At 31.2% G+C, this 24,296-nt stretch overlaps 1 protein-coding gene across 3 annotated transcripts in view; it reads left to right on the top strand.

Moving 5' to 3' along the window:
* Positions 1–24,296, top strand: part of LOC143226135 (ATP-binding cassette sub-family B member 10, mitochondrial) — a 38,413-nt gene that overhangs the window by 6,328 nt on the left and 7,789 nt on the right. For all 3 annotated transcript variants that reach the window (XM_076456695.1, XM_076456697.1, XM_076456698.1), the window contains 10 exons: positions 658–858; positions 2,770–2,972; positions 3,269–3,403; positions 6,529–6,675; positions 7,173–7,308; positions 8,070–8,165; positions 16,060–16,263; positions 20,610–20,876; positions 21,300–21,343; positions 24,207–24,241. In XM_076456695.1, the coding sequence (XP_076312810.1) occupies positions 658–858; positions 2,770–2,972; positions 3,269–3,403; positions 6,529–6,675; positions 7,173–7,308; positions 8,070–8,165; positions 16,060–16,263; positions 20,610–20,876; positions 21,300–21,343; positions 24,207–24,241 (1,468 nt within the window). The remainder of the gene's footprint in view (positions 1–657; positions 859–2,769; positions 2,973–3,268; positions 3,404–6,528; positions 6,676–7,172; positions 7,309–8,069; positions 8,166–16,059; positions 16,264–20,609; positions 20,877–21,299; positions 21,344–24,206; positions 24,242–24,296) is intronic.

Below are 24,296 nucleotides of genomic sequence, written 5' to 3'. Positions count from 1 at the left end.
TTTTACTTTAACATAACACAGTTTTCTCTGGTATATTTTAATGATCTGTACTCAGTTATTTAGAAAGTTATTTTTCTTGTGGATTTTTTTTCCAACCACCATTATCTATTTTTGATTTAAAACATTATAACTAGCCCTTTTTATAGTGTTTCTGTGTGTTTACTTCAGTAGCGGTATGCTTTAAATTTGTACGCAGCTGGTTAGGTAATGTACACCTGCACTTAGTGCACATGTATGCAGTCTGGTATAGCTTTTTTTTATTGATACAAATATTCTACAATAATATTATGTATAGGTGGTGCACATGTGTTTACATAAAAGTAACAGTTAGTGGCATTTTAAAAAAAGGTAACTTGCTCTTTTAAATTATAAGTGTTATGTACTCTTATTTTACATTTCTGAAATTATATTAGTGTTATTGTTTTTACTTGCTATATAAATAACATTAAATACAAGTTACCATAAATTGTTTAATTAATGTGGACTTTTAAAAGTACATATGCAACAGATTTATGCTTTTTGAAGTAATTTTCATAGTAATATGTTTACATTAATGACATTTCACAAAATTCCATAAAAGCAATAAATAGTAATTCAGTTATGCAAAATTGTATTAGTTTGTTTTTTTTAACCCTGGCTTCTTTGTTTGTTTTTCAGGGGCTGTAGTTTTACTCCTTGTTTCTAGTGCTGTCACCATGGCCTTTCCTTTTTGCTTGGGGAAGATAATTGACATCATATACACAAGTTCAGCAAGTGAAATGAAAGAAAAGCTTACTTTAATTTGCAAAATTCTTACTGTGGTTTTTATTGTTGGTGGAGCAGCAAATTTTGGTCGAGTTTATTTGATGAATTATTCAGGTATTATCTCAATAAACAAAATGAATAATTGTACTGTATAACAGAAATATCAAATAGAAAAAAAGAAGTGAAATAATATTATGTGCAATAACTTAAAGACCTACAAGTTATTAATCATCATCATATATATTAATTATTCTATGTATGCTAAAACTGCACAACAATTTGTATTCTTCCTCAGAGATTAGCAATGGTCCCTTATGCATTCGTCTAAACCATTTGTTACTTTATCAGTTGGTTATGTACCTATATGATAGACTATCATATTTATGTGGATTAGCAGCTAGTTCTGGTGGTTTTGAATTTCAGAGTAGATAACTGCTAAATTCTGGTTCCAACAATTAAAATTTGGTGTAGTATTAAGTTTCCAAAGTCTCACTTCTTTCTTAAGTTTCTTATTTGTTTGGGTATTTTTTCATCATCTCTCTCATATGTGTCTTTTGTAGCATCCTTTTGGCTTTTTCTACCCTTGATTCATTTTCATCACTTGTGGGAAGGAACCTTTATTTTTCTTCCTTTATAGCAAACTTTAAGTGACTTCATAAATGATATAAGCATTCTCTCGCATACTTTATTTTTAATAGTGATATGAAACATGAAGTCTGGGTAACTACATATCAGACATGTCATTTCGTTGTCTCCTATTGCATTTCTTCTTGGTTTCCATTAAAAGACATAGTCTGGAAAGATACATAGATTTTAACCATCTACAAGAATGTACCTTTTCTTCCCTCCTTATTTCAAAATGCCTCTTGTCTTTTTGGAGGTTTGGAATTTAAGGGAAATGATAAATTATTTTTTAAATTAAATTTTCTCATATGATTAATTAATGCAATTAGATTGGTTTCCTCAACTGGCCTGACTCTTTCTTTGATGAATTTTCCCTGTTACATTGAGAAATTTCTTGTTGGGAAAGTATCTTGAGCAGAATCTACACTAAGTTACAATCACCTTATGGAGGTCCTTATTATGTCCACTTGTTGTGTATAGGGCTGTCTTTTAGTAATTATCTTAGTAATTATCATTGTCCTACTACCATATGATATTAGAAGACTGCACGACGCTTTATATTCTGGGTTGAAATTATCTTGTTATTACCTTTTTTTTTCAAATAGTTTCTGAAAGCATTCTGGCCTATTTTGCTTTATAAAGAACCTTATAATTTTATTGTGATTTAGCTGGGCTTATTCCACATGACTCTCTGCTTCTTCTTAGAGTAAAAAGTAATTGAGGGTTGAATATAATCCAATATAAATCCATTGTAATATATATGTACATAATAAATACTTGAATTAATTTTTCTTGGCTTAATGATGGCATATTTCTACTTACATCATGCTTATTTTCCTTGATCATTATGGTTGCTGATTTCTGTTCATTTCCATACTGATTTTTTTTCCCCTTAAATGTGTGATTTCTTATTAATTACATTTTAGAGACACAGTAGCATGTTTGAAATAAACTTTTGTGGTGTCAGTTATTCAGTTCAAATACATTTTATTATTTGAAGAACACTTTCTGTGCCATGCTCCTTACATCTGGCTGTCTATGTAAAAATGACTTTCCAAGCAACATCATGTGGGTTAATGCCCTATTTGAACCTATGCATTCAGATCAGTATTTCATATTAATTTAGTAGGATCTCATAATTCTTATTGAAAGTTCAAGAACAAAACAGAGTGAAGTACATAAGAAAATGATGTATTGGAGATATGGAAAGAGCAAAAACTCATGGTAAAGGTTGTCAAGACATTATTTCATACTCTTTCAGTGTAATGATGGAAATGTGATTTCTGTTTTGCTGAATTTACCAATAGGAAAATATGTTTTGTTTTTGTTTTTTTTCCAACTAATGCCTTGTTTAAATAAATTATTGAAAGTTGTATAAAGCTATTTTAATTTTTTTTTTAGGACAAAGAGTTATTAATAGACTGAGAAGAACACTTTATGATTCAGTACTTAAACAGGAAGTTGCATTCTTTGACAGAACCAAGACAGGTGAACTCATTAACCGTCTTTCAGCAGATACATCATTAGTAGGTTGGTCAATAACAATGAATATCTCTGATGGACTTAGATCATCTGTCTCTGTTGTGGCTGGAATATCAATGATGGTAAATTACTTTTTTTCATTTACTGTACCTTTTATGTTTTATTTGAATGCTTCTAACATTTAAGCCTGAAACACATACTTGGTGTTTTAACAAGGTTAAAAAGTGCAAAATATAACTATTAATTAAATATCACTTGTAAGTATCTTTTGGATAATGCTGTGATATAGATACAGGTAATTGTAGAAGATAAGCTAAAGAAAACTTACTGGGCTTTTTATTTCTATAATATTAATACTGGTTATTCTTATTGGTTTCAAATAGTCATTCCTTTTGCAATTGTGAACTTTCTATTTTAGGTGTATACATCTCCTGAACTAGCTCTTGTTGGCATGGTTACAGTTCCTCCAGTTGCTGGTCTTGCTATTGTTTATGGTCGATACTTGCGTAATATAACTAAATCTCTTCAGGACTCCCTTGCAGATTCTACACAGGTAAGCTATCTTAATGTCACTTTATTATTGATTGTCTTATGAAAAGCATCAGAGTAAATAAGTTAATATGTATGAAACTGAGATCCATATTCATTAGATATTTGGTAAGTAGAACATATACTTTGTGCATCTCTAAATCTATGACATTACCCAGTGTTTATGTTTCCCCCTTAAGTAACTATAATGTATTATTTCTTTATTATTACTTTCATGAATGTTTTAAGTTTGAATGTTCAACCATTTGACTGCAGCTACTTTAAACATACATGGAATGCTTGTGAGCCATACACTGTGTACAGCACACTCACATTCAACTGCTAGAGACACACTGTATGCTATACAGCAAATCAGGAGTCAATCAATTAATATATCTATTTTTAATTTTTTTTGTGTGTTTGTATTATTATACTTTTATGATAGGGACTGTTTTGCACTGTTATCTAAGTATATAGATTTATGACTAACCTATATTTCCTAAGCCAGACAAATTTTATAAAATATTACTGGGTTTACATCCAAAAATACTATTAACAGTGAGGGTAACCAACTGAGGAAACAGTGCATTTTACTCTTTATGAATAAGAGTGTAAGAAAAGTATAATTAATTAGATATACTCATTATTAGGTAAATGTGTAGTTGTGCTCTAAATATGTAGCTTCTATAATTATTAATTATCAATAAAAATTATTTCTCTCAAGAATGAAAAAAAAAACATGAAAAAATAACTGAACAAACTGATATAATTTAGCACATGTATAAATATTGTCCTGTATGTGCACCACATATAATTTAGAATGTTTTCTCTACATGACAAGCACTTGCACCTGTCAAAACTTGTACATTACAATGCATAAATCGTAAGTCATCCACCATCATGATTTTTACAGTTGGTCAAATTTGTCACCATTAATATTGTGACACAGTTTGTTAACACGATCAGTTACACACTTGAAGTTAATGATGTCACATCCAGTTATTGTAACAAAAAAAATAATTAAACGTAAACACGACTTTAAAAAATCATAATAAGGACAAAAGTTTAAAATAGCATTATAGTATATGACTTTTGCATCACCTACAATATATACATATACGCTTGATATGATAATGTTTTCTTATGCATGTATATCTCTGCATAGATATGAAATGTAGCTTTTAGTTTATAGCATGGAATACAAATTACACAGCATGGTATTTCTAAATTTATTGTAGTTAATGGTTGTTGTGATTTGGAACTAAAAATCATATTAGACTGCCAAATATTTTTATAAATATGTATTTCAAATGAGAAATGTTTAAAAGAAAATTCAGATATATCTTTTGTTTTCCACAGTCCACTGCCTAGAAGACATTTTATTTAATATTGGAACTTGTCAGCTACGTTGAATAAAAAGAGACAAAAATGCATCTTGTATGATATTTATATATCAGTACAAAATTTTAACATTATGGTTTGAAAGCTAGAAAAGCATTGGAAACCAAAAGGCTTCATACCTGAGGTACAAATCATGTTACATTGCAGCTTGTTTTTTCTGACTGTCATTTATGGATTTTCTTTTTGTGTGGGTTTTTAGGTGCATGCTGTGGTCTCCTTTGGATTCAACTAAATCAAGCTTTGAAATGTAAATGGATGTTAGAATAAAGAATATGGTGTGTGCAGTTTACATGTGATGTGCTTACATTATTTTAGACTGTTAGTAACAACTGTACATTACACAATTCTTTATAATTGGATATCAACAATTCATATCTAATACAAAGCTAAGAACTTTTAACTTAATAATAAATCAAGGTAACACAAAATTTACCCAAGTTATTTTTAAGGTAGGATTAGTAGGACATTAGACATATGGATTGTTTCTATTCCTTCAATTTTTGAAACTTTACACATCATTTTGTTTTGTTTGAAAATTTTGAGAAGTCATCATATGTCAAAACCAAATAAAAACAGTTTTGAATATAGCCAGCTTGTGAATTAAGCTTGTCATTTCTTTCCAGCATTTATGCAGCCTGTCTCTCATTTGTTTAGTTTCAGCTTTTATAATGATGTTGTCAATCTTATTAACTGTAAAAGACCACAAAAACATATATAACTAAATACTGACTTTGACAAGGTATACAGAAACATTTTTTATAACATTGATGAAATTTTTAACAGCCCTCATTAAATAAGCTTTTAACTTTGCAACTTTTAGAAAAAAATTGCCACAAATAAATAAATTATAAGCCTAATTCATTGACCAAACATGCCTCATTGCTACATGTTTGGATTAAATGAAAAATTGAAGTGGATTTTGTCCAAAGAAAAACTACAAAGTAGGTTACAAGTCTAAAACAACTATGAAAATCACTAGCAAAAGTAAAGATTTTACAATTCACAAAAAGAAAAGAGTACTATATTGTTTAATGTGTAGTTACAGTAAAAACCATATTGGTGAAACAAAATTAAAATATACAAGTATATAAAAAGATAAAAGTACAGTTTTATAACTTAAGATTTGGGATTTCTTAAAAATCAGCTTTAGCTAAAACAGAACTTGAATCATACTCTATAATATATAAAAAAAAGTTTGATATTAAAAAGGGAAAAGACAGTTCAGATGAAGACCATTGTTTATTTGTAACAGAAAGGCATGCAGGTAAATGTTTCAGAATTCTACAGATTTTATATTCGGTATATAAAGCAAGAAATGAATAATGGACCATCTATGACACAAAGGGTGATTGTGGAAGCAAAGAAATTCATCCAAGTGTATCTGATACACATAACTTGATGATTCTTGTTTTGGGAAAAGGGTGTGTAAATGTTTATATTTAGCAATCTTTAAGTTCTTTATTTTATATGAGGTATGAATTGTTGTAATTTTATTTCATTGTTAAATATGTACAATAATATATGTTAGTTATGTTTCACTCTTCATTCAGTTGAACCTAAAGAAGACTGCAAAATAAATTTAAAAGCTTAGAGAAAAATTAAAAGATGTCACATATTGTCATGTAAGTTTTTCTTCACACAAAGGATTGATTTATTAATGTAAAATTCAAAATTATTTTACTTAAAAATATTTTGTTGAAGGATAAAGCTTTACCAACAATTTTTAATTTTTTTCATTTACTAACACAGGTGGCAGAGGAATACATTTCAAACATTCGAACTGTGAGAGCTTTTGCACAAGAAGAACAGGAAAGTCATCGTTATGGAGAAAAAATTAATATAATTCTACAATTATCTAAAAAAGAATCTCTTGCTCGAGCCATTTTCTTTGGATCTGTAAGAAATTATTTAAATCAGTTTTTCATTTCTGTGTTTTGAAATGAGCAAAGTTTGTATTGTGTTGTATGTAATGCATCAAAGAAAAACAGTACAATCATAGTTTAGTCATATTTCTTATTAATTTCAAGACTATGTTGCTTGACACTACTTATTCTTAACAGTATAATACATATCATCTACCTATATTTATCAATGAAAGAATCTAAAACTTTTTTGTTGATTCAAGAAATAGTGAAAATTATTTAAATGGTCAATATTAAAAGAAAAATGTTTCTTTGTACATAGAAAAAAACATTAATACAAATTTAAATGTTTAGGGTGCTTTTTGTACATATATAAATTGGAAATTTTTAACACCTAAACCAGTATTTAGTGCAGGTTTATAGCAATAAACTTGCATGTTGAAATTGCTAGAATCCAGTGTGTAGAACAACTTTTTGTTAGTATTCTTTAAGCTACACATAATTTCTGCATTTGATGAATATTCTTCTCAGGCAGGTTTTTGTGGAAACCTTGTAGTTTTGACAGTGCTATACTATGGAGGTTTAATGATGACTGAAGCTCATTTAACAGTTGGAGATTTGTCAGCTTTTCTTATGTATGCAGCATATGTAGGAATCTCCATTGGAGGTATGTTGTGAGAGCTCTTTCATAAAAGATTGTCTTTGTCGGAATTATATTTAAATTATTGCAGTTTATGCTTAAGAAATTTTAATGTGTGAATCTCCATTGGAAATGCCAGAATTTACTGAGAATAAGGTCTCCACTGGAAATATCTGTTTTAGAAGAAACTATTATTTTATGTTAGCATCATTTTTTATAAAAACATAAGAACAGAAAAGAAATAAAATTTCATATCTAAATTTGTTGAAGCTCTCTTAGATTTAATTGAGTTATTACCTGAGTATGATTCTAGCAAGGTATGGTAATTAGGGCACAAGACTCGCAGTTTGCAGATTGTGGTATCAAATCTCATCATCCTCTGGACTATAGAAACATTGTAGTGTGACATGCAATCCTTCATTTCATTGTTAAAGTCTAGCCCAAGAGTTGATAGTGGATGGTGTTCACTAGTTGCCTTCCCTCTTGTTTAACATTTCAAAATCAGGAATGGCTAGTACAAGTAGCCCCAAGTATTTTTGTGCAAAATTCAATGAAACAAGAAAACATTTGAGTGGAATTTTTATATATATATATATATATATATATATATACAAGACATTAAATTCTCCAGTGAGAGGAATAAAACTAAAACAGTGTATTTTCTTTAATAACCAGTCTTTCAAAAGTGTATGGAAATTGTTTTTGTCTTTGTTAAATGCAAAAGTGTTCAACAGTGAAAATAATGAGTATCTTGTTTACAAATATTGTTTTATTTCTTTCAATTTCAGGCTTAAGTTCTTTCTTCTCAGAGCTAATGAGAGCACTTGGAGCATCTACAAGACTGTGGGAAATAATAGACAGAGTTCCTGCAATGCCTCTTGCTGGTAAACTATATTAATTGAATGTTAGACTTAAGTTGTTATATTGTGCACTTTGATAGAACTGTATATCTATTAAAATGTATAATTCATGTGGCATTTTTTCTGAAAAAATATATTTAGAGATAATATAATAAATATTATAGATGTAAAAAATATTTTTTAATCAGATTAAGTAATCAACCTGTAATATTTTTAAAATTAAGTTAAATATCAGGTTTTATATTGTGTGGACCATATTATTTTCAGTAGGTGTTTATGACTTGTTGGTAATACATTTCAGCAATAAACAAACAGCACACAGTCCTTTGTTTTAAAAGAATATATTAAAACAGGTCAAATATATATATATAAATGTTTGTTATACTGTTGATTATCACAGTTGTATTCAGAGTTTTAAATAATTCTCTTTTTTTTTTGTCAGAGTCCACACAGACTATTTCAGTTACTTTAGAACTAAATTTGATAAGACAAATTATTCTTCCTTCTCTGTTATTACAACACAGTCTGTGATAATTACACTCTAAAATCCTCACTATAAATGTTGATTACAACAATTGTGTCCAGAGTTTTTAATAATTCTCTTTTCATTCAAAGTCCACACATGCTGATACAATTAATTTAGAACACAATTTGACAAGACAAATTTTTCTCTACTCTGTTATTATAATACAACCTGTGATACTTTTTACTTTATAAGTTGTCACTATACACTCTTTATGGCTAACTCACAAATACATAGTGTAGATAAATCTTTTTAACTGCATTTTTGATACATATTAATGCTCCAACAGTGGTCTAGAATGTTCTGCATACTACTAGATATTATGATGCATTCATACTTATTTAAAACAACAAGAAAAGCTCAGATAGTTCTGGTAACATGAAGTAATAATATAACAATTACCAATTCATAGCTATTGAACCACACAACATATGATTCATAAACATTATATGAACAAACCTCTGATAAACTATTGCTTCTAAAAATAACTAAATCTTGAGCTATATAAAGCTACCTAAATCATAACTCTTACATTAAAATTAAACTGGGACAGTCATGTATACCTAACAATAAGCACCTTTTCAAGAAAAATATTTACATTATTTTTTTCTATGCACAAAGACTGTTTTCAATTTATGGAAAAGTATATTCATACACATTGCACCAAAATTTGCAGTCCCTTTGATGACATCAGTGTGGAACTGGTAGTTCTGGAGGAAAAACATCCAACTCATAATCTTTGCACTATCAGTTTTGCACCTCTGGATGTATGCTGATGGTCTTTCTGAATGAGGAATTCTATCCCATAGAGGTAGTTCTGGAATTTCCAGATGGCCAGACATTTTTGTCCAATCACCAAGTAGTTTTCACTACTCAACAGCTTTTTACAATAGAAAAAATGTTTCCCATATTCTTGAAGAAGTATTACTCCTATCTCAACATCTTAAGCATTAGTGTGAACAAAAATGATTTATTTAAGTTTGGCTTTCTGAGAATTGGCAAATTTCCTAACATGTTCTTCAACTTCTGTGTTGTCATATGTTGTGGTTCCCGCTTTACCTTGTTGGGCTGGACCTTTTTGATTAGGTCAGTCATTGGTGCAGTGACATCAACATACTTTGGGATGAACTTCCTATATTGTCTTACTTGTGCATCTTGTAAGTGGGTTACCTCTTCTTCTTCCATGGCTATCTCTCAGTCCTCCACCTTTGTCCAACAAATTTCAGCACAGAATAACCAATGTCTGATAGGCAGATATGCTGCTCTCACTTGCCCAAACAGCTCTCCAAGTTTTTTCAGGGGGTCTTCCCATCTGGTTGTATGGATCAGAATGTCATCCACGTAATGCTTGATATTGGTGGTTTTGTGTGACATCTTCCTTATGCAGTTAAATGTCATTGCTAGGTTGACTGACTCAAACAACATCTGTTTGAACTGGTAGCATGTGTCTGGTCTCACAAAAGCTGTTTTATCTGTAGATTCTGTCTCCATTGTGATCTGCCAATAGCATTTAGTGAGGTTGATTTTGGTAAAGAACATCAGCCCTGTTGAGTTTTGCCATGATAGCTTCAGAGATACCCAGTAATTTGGAGTAATATTTTGTCACAAGGTATAGCTTCTTGAAATCTACATAGAAGGAGTTTGAGCCACCTCTCTTTTTCACAATTACCAGTGTTGAATGGTAGACTCATTGATTTCAGTTTCTAATATTACCTTGACTTCTTGCTTTATCAGGTCTCTCATTTTATAAAGCATCTGATAAGGCTCCACCTTGACCTGGTCTTGATGTTGTTGAGAACAAGGTCTGTCTTGCATGTTTTATCTGTGGACAGATCTGTGCACTGACACAATAGTTCTTGTGAGTCTTTCTTCTACTTGCCAGACAGTTTTTTACTAATGTTGACATCTTTATACATCTCACCTTCACCCTGCCTTCTAAAGGGTTATAGTTTTTTACCTTCTCTGACAAAGCCACTGTATTCTGGTTCTGTGTCTGTGAGAGCCACACCTGCAATATCCATTTGGACCTCAATAGCTGCACGAATTATGTTTTATTCTCTATTGAAGTACCTCCTCAAAAGAGTAGCATGTCAGATATTAATCATCCCATACACTTTTGCCTTATAGTCCATTCTGTTGACCATTTTGTGTATTTCAAAAGGTCCTTTTCACTGCAGAGTGAGGTTATTGCTGTCTGTGGCTAACAGAACCAATCTTGAAACATTGATCTTGTCATAATAGTGTTTCTGACTGTCTTGAGCTGCATGAGCAAATTGACAGTCCTAAGGTCTAAAATGTAATGGTATGTGTTCCTTACATCTGATTCTTCTTCTTTCTTTCATAGTTCTTTCAATATCTGAATCAGACCTCATACTATTTTTTTTTGTACATTAACTCAAAAGGGTGAAAATCCTGTATTCCCTTGTGAGACTCCTTGGTAAGAAAGTAATATTGCATGCAGGTAACTGCCCCAGTTATGTGGTCTCTTTCCTTGCAGATTTTCTTCAGTATGCTCTTTAAGACTTCATTAACTCTATCACAAAATTCATGTAGGATAGTATGTGCCAGTAAAGAACTTTCTAAAGTTAATGTGTCTGCACACCTCTTGCATCAGTTTTTAGGTAAACTGGATCCCTCTGTCACTCAAGACTTTTGAATAAACCTACTCTACATAATACTCCCAGGATAGCTTCTGCTACTCTCTCTATTTCTACCATCAGCATTGCTATAGCTCATGAGGAACATTCTGCATAATCAGCTAGTGTAAACATGTAGTGATACCCGTTGTTGGATACAGGTGTTAGTGGTCTGATCAATTCAACAGCTACTCTGCTGAATGGCTCTTCTATGAGAGGCATCTCACCCAGTGGCACTTTGGCTATCTTTATTTTAGGTACTGCTCTTTAGCAGATGTTACAACCTGCAGAATCTGGTCATATCTCTGATGACTTCAGACCCATGGAAGTTGCTGGTGGTTCTTTTTGCTGTCTTCTTTGCTCCTAGGTGTCCTCCCACAGTCAAATTGTGAGCTAACTTTACTTAAGTTTGGTATTCTGTTGGTGCCATGATCTGTTTAACTGCCCCAGTAGAAGTTTATTGATATACACAGCTGGCCAAAATTTTAAGGCCAATGAACATAAAGAAAAAATATGCATTTTGCATTGTTAGACTCAACCACTTATTTGAGTAGAGCTTCGAAAGATGAAAACAAGAAAAGGGAAAATAAAAATAAAAAACTTTTTTAGCATTTAATAGGGAAAATTTGAACACTATGAAATTAGCCTAAATACTAGCTGGTCAAAAGTTTAAGACCATACCAAAAAGAAGTCCTGAACAGGGTAGGAAATGCCCAACAAGAGGTCTCAGTAGTGAGTTGCACAGCCATCATTGCAAATAACTGCAAACATTCACTTTGGCATGGTCGATATAAGCATTTGCAGAAGGCTGGTTGGAATGTTATTCCAAGTGGTGAAGATGGCTTCACGAAGAACATGCACTGTTTGGAATTGACATCCATTTCTATAGACTTTTCTTGCCATCCACCCCCAAACATTTTCAATGGGATTCAGTTTGGGCAAACACACTGGATGGTCCAAAAGAATCATGTTATTTGCCATGAAAAAGTCCTTTGTCCCGTGGGCATTGTGGATTGCAGCATTGTCCTGCTGAAAGATCCAGTCATTTCCACATAAGCGAGGACCTACCATCAATAAAGATGCTGTCTCCAACATGCCAATGTAGCCAGCTGCTGTTTAATGCCCCTGTATAACCTGAAGCTCCATTGTTCCATGGAAAGAGAAAGCACCCCAGATCATGATGGAACCTTCTCCACTGTGTCGTGTAGGAAATATCTCTGGTGGGATATCCTTAGTGTGCCAGTAACATTGGAAACCATCTGGACCATCTAGGTTAAATTTTTTCTCATTAGAGAACAAACCCTTTGTCCACTTTTCTACATCCCATGTTTGGCACTTCTCAGCAAAGTTTAACCGAGCTGTTTCGTGGTGTGGAAGGAGGCGTGATCTTTGAAGACGTTTACAGTTTTTAAAGCCTTTCTCTCGTAGATGCCGTCTTATTGTTCTTGAGCTGAATTCTGCATCCATAAGACCCTTAATCTGATTTGACAATCAGTTGGAATCTTGCTGGACAACCATTCGAATCCTCCTGCTCAATGTTGGCGAAATTTTCTTGAGCCGACCACTTGAAATTCTCATTCCGTATCCCCCAGGGTCTTTTAAGAAATTTGCAACAGCAGTTTTACTATGCCCAATCTCACCAGCGATGGTACTTTGAGAAAGATCTTGCTTTTGTAGATCGACAATTCTGCCACGTTCAAACTCTGTCAACTTTTTAGCCTTTGCCATGTTTTTACCCAATGTAACACAGGAGATGTCAGTGGAAGATGTTGACAGCGCTAATAGTTGAACACAAATGACCAAATTTCATTACATGTTTACCGATTAACGCTTTATTTCAGTATGGTTTTAAACTTTTGACCAGCTAGTATTTAGGCTAATTTCATAGTGTTCACATTTTCCCTATTAAATGCTAAAAAAGTTTTTTATTTTTATTTTCACGTTTCTTATTTTCATCTTTCAAAGCTCTACTGAAATAAGTGGTCGAGTCTAACAGTGCAAAATGCATATTTTTTCTTTATGTTCATTGGCCTTAAGATTTTGGCCATCAGTGTATCTGTTACAACACTTCCTTCCAGTTTTCTCTTCTGAAAGTCCCTTTCTTCTTTATCTTTTTCCTGGGCACTGTCCCAAAGTTTCTACAGTTAGGGGCTTTTCTTCCTTCAGTTCTCATAGATCTACTTTCAGGATGTCACCTTTCAAGATTTGCAGGGATTTGATATCTCACTTTCTTTACTTTTCTTGAGCTCTTGTGATGACACAGATGCATACGAGTCTCCTTTCTGTCTGGTTTCTCCAAACTTCTACTGCCTTGTATATTACCAATAACCAAGTCATAAATAGTCTCGAGGTTTCAATGTTGTAAAACGTTTCCACCATTCTTGTTGTAGGAAACTTTTTCACTATTCCATTAATCAGGACATGCAGATGAGCCTTGCTCTGATTTAGTCATAAGGTACTAGATTGGTTCTCACTGCTGCACCCAGCAGCTTACAGAATTTTCATTTTCTTCTCCTAAACATAAGCTCACCTACTGGCATGTTGTGGTTTGTTGGCACCCCTCCGATCACGACTGGCACTGTTGATCTGTTTACTAACTTAAGCTGGCCATCAATGATGCACTGTTTAATCATGGTGATATCACTTGCTTCTTGAGATGAATCTGATGAGTTATCTCTATTTCATTTCTTCTGACAGCAACACCCATGGTGTCAGACACTCTTTTCTTGTTTTTTGCCAGCACTATCTTTGTAGTAGCTCAGGCTGCTTTATGTTGAGATTTTTGCAGTCACATGTTGGTGACAGACTTGCACTCACATACAATGTACACATTTTATAAGAAGCTTAGAATCTCTTCTCTTGTTTGTCTGTTAACTTTTTGTCACCTTTGGTGGTATCCTGTTTCTTGTTAGCCAACCCTGGTTTTGACTTTGACTGGTTATTCTTGGACTTGCCAATTTTACTTCCTCCATGGACTTCCATATGCTCTTCTTCCAGCTTAACCGTTTCATTTACATCTTTTGGTGCTCTCTCTTTTAGGAACAGTGACATGGCAGTAGAGCACATGACCATGAATTGTTCACATATTAGTAGATCTGCCAGTCCTTTAAAACTATTTTCACACTTGGTCATATCATTTCATCTTATGAAGTATTACTGTGGATGAGTCACAAACTGATATATAGTTTTCTTTAGTGTCAGGTTTAACTTTTCTGTACTTCCAGCAAAAACCTTCCTTAGTAAGTATATAGAATTTCAACAAGGCCACTTTTAACTTGTCATAATCCATGGCACATTCTTACATCAGGCCCACAAGCACTTCTCAGTCTTTTCTTTTGAGAAGGAGACTGTGGCAAATTGCCCAGTCATCTTTGTCCCAGTTTTGACTTTGGGAAAATCTATCATACTTCACAAGGAAAGCATCCATGTTATCTTTCTGTTCATCAAACTTGGATTGGCTGGCTCTGACCCCAGTGTCATTCTTTGATTCTCCATCTTTGTGGTGGTTGAGCTTTGAGATCTCAATTTGTGCACTTATTTCTTCTTTCAGTTTCTCCTCTATCTTCTTTATTTTTTTCTCAATACACACTTATTCTCTTTTTTCCTTTTCTTCTTTCTCTTTGTCTCAACTGCTCTTACTCTACGTATGTTAACTCTTTTATTTTTTCTGTATTTCTCTTTCTTCCTCTCCTCTACTGACGTTCTCTTAAAAAATCTTAGATTGATTGCCATATTTGAGACTGAGTTGCTGACCCCTCTCTATCCACTTAACAAAGATAGTCAAAATGGTTATGTATTACAGTTGTAGCCTCTACAATAATTTCACCACCATTACATCTGAGCATATATATTTGTCAGTTGTTTACTTCTACTGCCATTTACCACTGTATATCTTGGCTAGATCACCACTTTTAGGTTTTATGTATGTGCTGGATTTTTTACAGTAGATGTCTGACTTGTTGGCAATAAATTTCAATAATAAACAATCAACACACAGTCCACTTGTTATAAAATAATAAATTAAAACAAGTTTCATGTGAATATAAATGGTCTTTGCACTATTTGTATCACAGTTGTATTCAGAGCTTTAAACAGTTGTCTCTCTCTCTCTCTTTCTCTCTTTGTTGATGTCCACACAGGCTGTTTCAGGTACTTTAGAACACAATTGAACAAAATCAGTTCTTCTTCCTGCTCTGTTATTACAATTCAGCCTGCAAGAATTTCACTTTAAAATCACCACTATAATTGTTGGTTACCACAGTTGTACTAAGAGCTTTAAATAATTCTCTTTTTTGTTAAAGCCCACACATGCTGATTCACTTCAGAACACAGTTTGGCAAGATGAATTATTCTTCTCTAATTGCCTCAATATGTTCTTTATGGCTAAACTCACAATTAAACAGGCTAGATCTATTTTTTGAACTACATTTTCGATGTGTATTTTTTACTCCAACAGAGGTTTAGAAAGTTCCATGTGCAGTAATACTCATTTAAAGCAAGAATAAAAACTAGGTTTTAATAACATGACACTGTAATATAAAAATCACCAATTTGTAAGTCTTGAACTAAACAACATAGGAATTGTAAACAGTTACATAAACAAATTTGTGATAAAAAATTAATTCTCAGGATAACTAAGTTTAACACTTGCTTTATATAAGCTATCTAAATCATAATTCTCACTTTAAACAGTCATTTATACCTAACATTAAAATCCTTAAGTTTTTCAATGTTTGTCTTTTTCCTTTTTCAATACAAGGTGGATTTAAACCAACTGCTTTTAAAGGTGATATTGAGTTCCATGATCTTTCATTTTGGTATCCAAACCGACCAAATGTAGTAATTTTTGACAAGCTTAACCTCAACATACCAGCAGGATCAGTGTTAGCTGTTGTAGGTGGAAGCGGATCAGGAAAGTCTACTATAGCAGCAATGGTACTGCGGTTTTATGATCCCACCTCAGGTACAAAGATTTAACTGTATTTATGTGTAATGACTGGAGTATGTGTTTGTTATTAATGTTATGTAGTTTATCTCTTCTAGGATTCTAGTTTATAGCTTTAAGTTAGGAAATCAAAAAGCTATTTTTTAAACATATTTAAGTAGAAGCATTGACATATTATGTTGCTGATAGATGTTTTAACACATTTTGTTTTAATTTACTATAGCTTCAATTTATTATAATGAAGATAATAAATCTGAATAGAAGAGATTTTTCATATGTGTATTTTAAGTAGCAAGGTAACAGAAATGACCCTGATATGAGCTATAAAATCTAAACCTACTACTGTTTTCAGGACAAATGTAGTTAAACAAAAAGAATAATTACAAAATTAAACATAGAAGTATGTAACATTTTCAGACAGAAAACAAGGTTAGTACATCATACTACATCAGGATTACCCAAGCCTTTTTATCAGTCTATAAATACTAAAATAAAGAGGAAAAGAAATGTATGAGGATATATAAACTTATGACAAATTGTAAATAGGTGTGTAAATGATGTAAAAGTGAAAGAGAGAATTTAAAAAATGAGAAATAGAAAAAGGGTTCTATGTTTTAGGGACATCTGCAGCTAAATATATGTACTGATAAGGACATAGCCAGCAGAACATATTTGAATACTGGGGGAGGGTGTACTGAGGATTGTGACCAGAGCTTGATGATTAGTGATGTTAACTAATTAATGGGCTCATTAACCAATTAGTGCATGCAACTGACACCCACATTCATGCAAGCAAAACAAAACTTACTACCATATTCATTTTTACAACCACTGCATTACTGTGGCACAGTATCAGCATTGTTTTAAGTAATGTTTGAATTACCCTTGGTTTCATATGATAAACCTCTTTTAAAGATCACCATTTGCACTTTTTGTTAAAAAAAAATTACTTGCAAAAGTAATTAAATGATTTGTTCATGATGACTAAATACCACCACACACTTGCCATTATATATGTTTCTAAAAAGTGTAGTATACCCACATTTGTCATTTGTAAGTAACATAAATTTATAATTAGATAACAAAAACATGTTTTACTATCACTTAAAAGGGTAATAATGATTTTAATTAACAACATATTACAATTTCAATTAAAAATAATTTAGAAACCAGTCAACCAGTTGATTTGAGTTATGTAAATAGGAAAAACATAAAAGTAATATTTGACAAAGATTTGAGTTATCAGAATATTTTGCAGCCACTTACTGTACTCACTAAATAGCAAATTTATCCAATTTGATGATTATTTGATCTGGTGAACATAAAAATATATGCTAGATCAATACACACAATAGTGTGTTGTGCAGCCAAAACAAACTGTAAGCCACTGTTATTAACAGGAGTGATAATGTAGCAGTTTTTCATTTTCTTTACTCAGATTGTTGTAATCCAAGCTGTTACATACTTTGAATGATTGTTCTCTACTGGACCCACACTTCACATACCAAATTTTGAAGCAATCCATTAAGAAATAGATGAGATATAAACTTTCCAATTTTAATTCAATTTCTTTGAAATTAGCATCTAAAGTGGAAATTTATTTGACAGGAAAATATTTAACCTTCCTGGGTATTTTGTCAAATTTGATATACTGATAGATCTACAATTAGGTGCCAAATTTGGTCTAAAAATAAGCTACACTTGCAAAATTATTCAACAAAAAATACTGCTAATTTTTGACCAAAATTTCTCCACATGTCTATACAAAACATTATATGAGCTATTGTTCTAAAATTTATATTACAGATTTACCTCAGACAGAGATCAGCAACCTGTGGCTTGCAAGTCAAACAGAACCCTTTAAGGAGATTTGTGCTGCTCTCAGGTTATCTACTGTGTTTATTGAGGGTAACTGAACCCCTGATTTAAAACTTTGTAAATCCAAATACAGCTACCCATGATGGAACTTTTTGGTTAGGCTGTTAGGGCATATTATGGCTTTTAATGTTTTGCTCTTAGACAGAAACAAAAAAAAAAAAATACGGGCCTTTAATTTTGAAGGGTTTTGACCCCTGATCTAAGATTAAAAGTAGATCATTTTTATTTTATGTATTGTTATTCAGAACAAAGACAATTGATTTAGAGCAGCAAAACTGTAGGGTGAAAGGACGTGCAGATACGTAAGTATTGGTTAAGCCAAGCAAAATAGATTAGCTCAAGTTTTCAAAAGAATCATATTGGTTGACAATTATTATTCGTTATTCATTGTCAACTTTTAAGCACAAATTTGCTAAATTTTATAAATTTCTTGTAATTAAAGATCATTTAGCATCACATGATATTAATGCAATTAGCCTAAATAATGATACTTGATATAGCTGTACTGAATGCATGCAGGTGGTGACAAGAAACTATTGATCTATTTCCATTAAAGGAATGAAAATAAACTTGGCAACTACTTATAGCATTGATAAGAATTTTACAGTAAATATCATTTATTAGTTAGCTGGACTGTTTATTTTATTCACCATTATGCCCCAAGTTGAACCTTTTTGTACTGTGCTGAGACAACCATAACTTACAGTGAAATGAACAAAGGTGAATATAGTTGTCATAGAAATGTGTTGAGGTGTCTCTTACTTGTTACATTATTCTGTCTTGTGCACGTCTCTCATTTCATTTATTAACACTGCCATATTGAAACGTTCAGTGATTATTTTCAGTTAATTTGAATTAGTTGATTATTATTATGACATTAATTGATTAATCAGTCAGTTTATATCCATAGGTAATTTTATGTTAATTAATGAATGTGACAAATTTATAAAGATGTGGTATGGTGAACAGATGGAAAGTTTTTTTTAAATTTGAAAATGTGAAAATGGCATATAGCATAGTATAATCTACTGTGCTGAAGAACCAGAACCAGTTCCAAACATTGCAGCCTTAGAAGCTTCATGAATTCAGTAAATTAAAATTATCTCTCTTTTTTTTTTGCTTTATAAATAATCCAGTAATCTATACTAAAGTTTCATCCTTTAACTGATGGTGGGTGCTGCCAGCCACTTGCCTTTCCTCCTCCTTCTAGTTGGCAGTTCAAAACCTGATAGCATTAGTAATTTCAGAACTACAAAGACAGGGTTAGCAAGTTTAGTAGTAATAGTACTTGAACTCAATATTCTTAAATCATGATGCACCACTAACTCCATATGTGGTAGCTTTGTGCTTGCAAACAAACATAACAATAGTTTGATTACTTGAAAAATAGTGAAGACTGAAATTGTAGCTACTGAATGATTCATGAACTTATTAGAATTAGCTGATCTTATAATGAATTCATTAAATTAAAATTTTCTTTTGGTCATAAATAATCTAGTAACAAATTTCAAAAAATAATTATTGACAAAGATAGGATGTGATAGAAGGGTGTGGCACATGGGTTTAATGTTCTTGTATATGTTTCAGTAAAGCAAGAAGATTGGTGGCTGCCATGAATTTAGATAATGCCTTAGCAAAATTTATACAATAAGTATGTAGTTTTTATTAAAATTCAAAAACTCAAATATAGATGTAAAGAATATCTGAAATGAGCAATTTGGAGCAAAGACATGCAAATACCAGATGTATTTAAGTATTTGTCTTTGAAGGTGAAAAATTAAAAGTTATATAAATATTTGAATTACGAACCACAATTTGGTACTAAGTTTATTGACATACATTCATAATAAAGTTGTTTAATTGAATTTCAAACATAGCTAAAAGGTTCTAATATATGCACTTGGACATTTATCCATACACATAGGATTAATGATAAGGCTAAGAAATGGTATGAAATATATTAGTGAAGAAAGTGGATGTTATCTGCTGCAGTAAAAGCACAGCAGGAAATATTTGTTTAACTGTGTCAAATGCAAACTGGTAAATATGTGTGGTATAAAGCAAGGACATGTGTCATTGCTGTTTAGTATGTATAATGGTAGACTGAGGATGAAGTCTTGTGTTAACTAAAGGAGCAGAATTGTATGTCAAAAAACAACAAGTTCAAGGGAAGTAAAAGTATTAGTACTAAAAATTATTAAATTTAAAACCATCACACCAGATGGTATCAAGTTTTCTGAACAAAAAAAAAAAGAAACTATGGTACAACTCAAGTTGAATTTAGATGTATTTTGCTAATTTTTAGAAGTTTTTTTATACTAAAAATTGTGCTTTTATTATACATAAACCCATTTATCAGTGAAATTTCTATCTACCAGTAGGTAGCCATACAGTTTCATACTTAAGGTTTATGTAAAGTGTTTTGATATATATTTGTATATTTATTTTGATCTTCAATTTAAATGCACAATTCTATGTACTTTCAGGTACAGTGACACTGGATGGCATAGATATCAGAACTTTGAGTCCTGAGTGGCTAAGAAGGCATGTAGCATTTGTTAATCAAGAACCTGTATTGTTTTCAACATCCATTAAGGAAAATATTACATATGCTTTCTTCAGTCAGTCTGGTAAAGAAATATGTGATGATCTAGTCATTGAAGCTGCAGAACAAGCTAATGCTTGGAACTTTATCCAGCAGTTCCCTGAAAAACTGAACACACTTGTTGGGGAGAGAGGTGTCATGCTTTCAGGTAATCACCAGTGGTTATTATTTTTTTTAATTTGAAAATTAACTCATAAATATGAAATGATTTTAAAAATGATTGCAGAACTCATTGGAAAAAATATTAACTAAATTAAAAAAGGTATTTTAAAGAACTTAAGAAACGATTAGATTTATTATTCAGTGTTTTCAAGATTACACTTGAATTAACTAAATTAAAAAAGGTATTTTAAAGAACTTAAGAAATGATTAGATTTATTATTCAGTGTTGTTTTCAAGATTACACTGTTTTTGTATTTGAGTTCAGAAAGTAGAATTTATTTAGATTGTCAGTATTTATCTTTTGAAGTTCAAGAAATGTTTTCTAAAAATTAAGAAGTGTACTTAGTAAATCAGTTGTGAAACATGATATTCTGTTAGCAACTATATTATGCTACATTTTTGGTTTCAGGTGGACAAAAACAGCGGATAGCCATAGCACGAGCCTTGATAAAGGTAAGAAGTTTTTTTTCCAAGTTCTGTGATGAATGAATAGAGTACTTCTTAAATATGTAGGACAGGCTTTATTTTATGTTGGCTAAAATATCCATGTAAATATAAATCTCTTAACATTGGCTCAGTCAATTTTGCTGATCACATGACCTCTTTGTACTCATTTAAAGTCTTTATAGATGTAATGCTTCTAGCTTTCAGTATAATTTGTATATCTTCATAAAATGTTGCATTCTTTCAGTTAACAGTAAAATTTTTCACTCACAAGAAATCATATTTTTAGTGAAGTATTTTCATTAAACTAAAATAAAGATTTGTCCATAAATATATTTAGTATTTATTTTGAATAGTCCATGTGCAAAGTAATTACCATGCTATGAGTAAACATACTTTTTCTCATCTCAAAAATTTCACATTTCCTTTGTGTAATCCCTAAAATCTTGTAACTTTTTTCAGGAAAACTGTATTTTATTTTTTATGTTTCTACTCTAACCCAAAACAGGATAGGTCAATTTGGCCAACATCTTAACCACAAAAAAAATAATAGAAATAAATTTAAAATACCATTTTTTCTTTTCTAGAATAACTTCAAGTTGTAACATGAAATGATTATCCTAAGTAGTGTTAAGCTCGTAACAGTATACATCTATTTATAATTAAATTTTATTGTTTCATTGCCTTTTGAACTCCATCTAACTACTGTTTGTATCATTACAAGTTGTAAATCACTCGGAGCACTTACAGTTCACATTATACTATCAATTTACATTACCCACATGCTGCTCACATGTGTGACTCGTGAAACATTTTTATTATATACTTTTATTTATTTTATCTAATCTAATCCTAACTAACCTGAAAGGATTCATACTTTAGTTACTTTTATAATAATAAGTAAAGTATAAACATGAAAAACAAGAAATAAAGTACTTACCCAATCTGTTTTCTTGTTGTTAATTGTCAAGGACATTTAAGCCTACTTTTTTATACTAATGATGGTAATGCACTACATTTTTATTTAATTAGATAATACATCAAAGAACATAGACTAATAGCATGCAAAAAGAAGACAATTTCTCCTAACTCTCAATTTTTCTGGCTTTCTAACTATGTGACAAAAGCCATTACAAATTCATCCAAGTTAGTTGTTATTTTTATCAGTGGAATGTTTCTTGTACTCTGAGTGAAACTATTATTTGTTCAAAGCACAGTGTTATACAATACGTCATGTGGCAGTTGAAAACCTTGACTTTCTATCTATTATTTGTAAAATATAATTAAAAATATCCTGAAAGAGAGAATGTGTCAGGTGGGTGTGGTAGGAAGGGTCTTAATTTTCCAGTGATAGCTCTGTAACCAAACAAAACTGGGGGCTAAAAAAATTATAGTTTGTCTTGAGCAATGACATTTCTGCATTTACATTTAATTTTCTACTCTTTCAAGGGATAGTGAAAAAGCAGTTAAGCCAAGATGTCTAAAACAAGTCATGTCATACTAGGGGAAATTAATGATTTTCTCAAATATTTCATTGTAGAATTAGGGATTTAAAAACTTGTATACTATTAAAATATTGATTATTAACTAAGATTTTATGCTATACTAATTGGTGTAACATAAACAAAAGGTAGTTTAATAAAAATTGAATGTAAGACATTAAAACATTCTTTCATACATAGTAATGGATACCTGGGGGAAAAGGGTTGAGTAATAATTTAAATTATAATTTTAAAATGCAAGTTATTACTGCTACCATTGTTGAAGGTAATCAGTAAAATAATAAATAAATATTATATTACAGCATTAATATAGTAAATGATTTATTTGGTAAGGATAAAATATCCTCTACATAAGTGATAATATCTATTTATGATTTAACTGAAAGTAAGAAATTTTAAAGCATTGGTATTTTTAGAGTTTTCATTTTGCAAGAAGTCATATCTGATGTTCACATAAAATTCTTGAAGTAAAGACAACATTCACATCACGTAAATTATTTTTAACTTGTACAGAAGTAGTCATTTGTCTATATCTTTTAGTATGTATTAGTTGCTTAATATTAGTTCAGATAGTCATATGTTCATTTACTTGCAATAGATTTTTGTATTTCTGTTAGTCAAATGTCAAAAGAAAACAACAAATATTCCATGGTAAATGATCACTGCAGCTATCGGTGACTTTTGTTGTACAAGCAAAAATCACCTAAAAATTACATGTTTATAGAATTAGAAATGTACAGTATTTTGTTTACTATGAATTCCTGTCTTAACTTAGTTTAATAATGTCAAAATGAATACTTCTGTTTTTGGTTTTTAATAAGATATGTTTAAAAGTTAGTATACATCATGGTAAGATTTTAGCCATTTGATTCTCCTGTCTAATCTTGAAAAGTTCTAGCTCAGAAGATTTCATCAAACAGAAATATAAGATATTTTCTCTAATAATACCTTTCTGAGTTCTTTAAGTGTAAAATGAAAGACTGAAATACATGTAAAAAAATCAGATAAAGTTGTCCATAGAAATCTAATCAAGCCTCCATCAACTGACTTTGTAGATTTAACTTCCTGGTATATGATTTTATTTTCCAAAGGGGAAACTTCAGGTTAAGAAGTAGTAGAATGACAATTACTATTCTGTGGTTTATCCAACTTAAGATATGTTTCTTTATTTATACACTGGTATTATTCAGCATCAAAAAAAATTTTTAATCTCATTTTCTTCAGCTAATGAAATTTAATGTCAGACATTTGGTACACATACTGTTAATCTCTAGAGTTTATAAAAAAAAAAAACGCAGATTAAACTAAATTGTAATGCTTATGAAATTACAGGAATATACAAAACAAATAATTTAATGTTGTTTTTTTAGGATCCAAAAATTTTGCTCTTGGATGAAGCTACAAGGTAAAAATGGACATATTTTGTAAGGTTTTGATAGTTAGTAAGAACACTGTTGAAT

Source organism: Tachypleus tridentatus, chromosome 9 (assembly GCF_004210375.1).
Source record: "Tachypleus tridentatus isolate NWPU-2018 chromosome 9, ASM421037v1, whole genome shotgun sequence".
In the NCBI taxonomy this organism is placed as follows: domain Eukaryota; kingdom Metazoa; phylum Arthropoda; class Merostomata; order Xiphosura; family Limulidae; genus Tachypleus; species Tachypleus tridentatus.
This window is presented reverse-complemented; position numbering and strand designations above follow the sequence as displayed.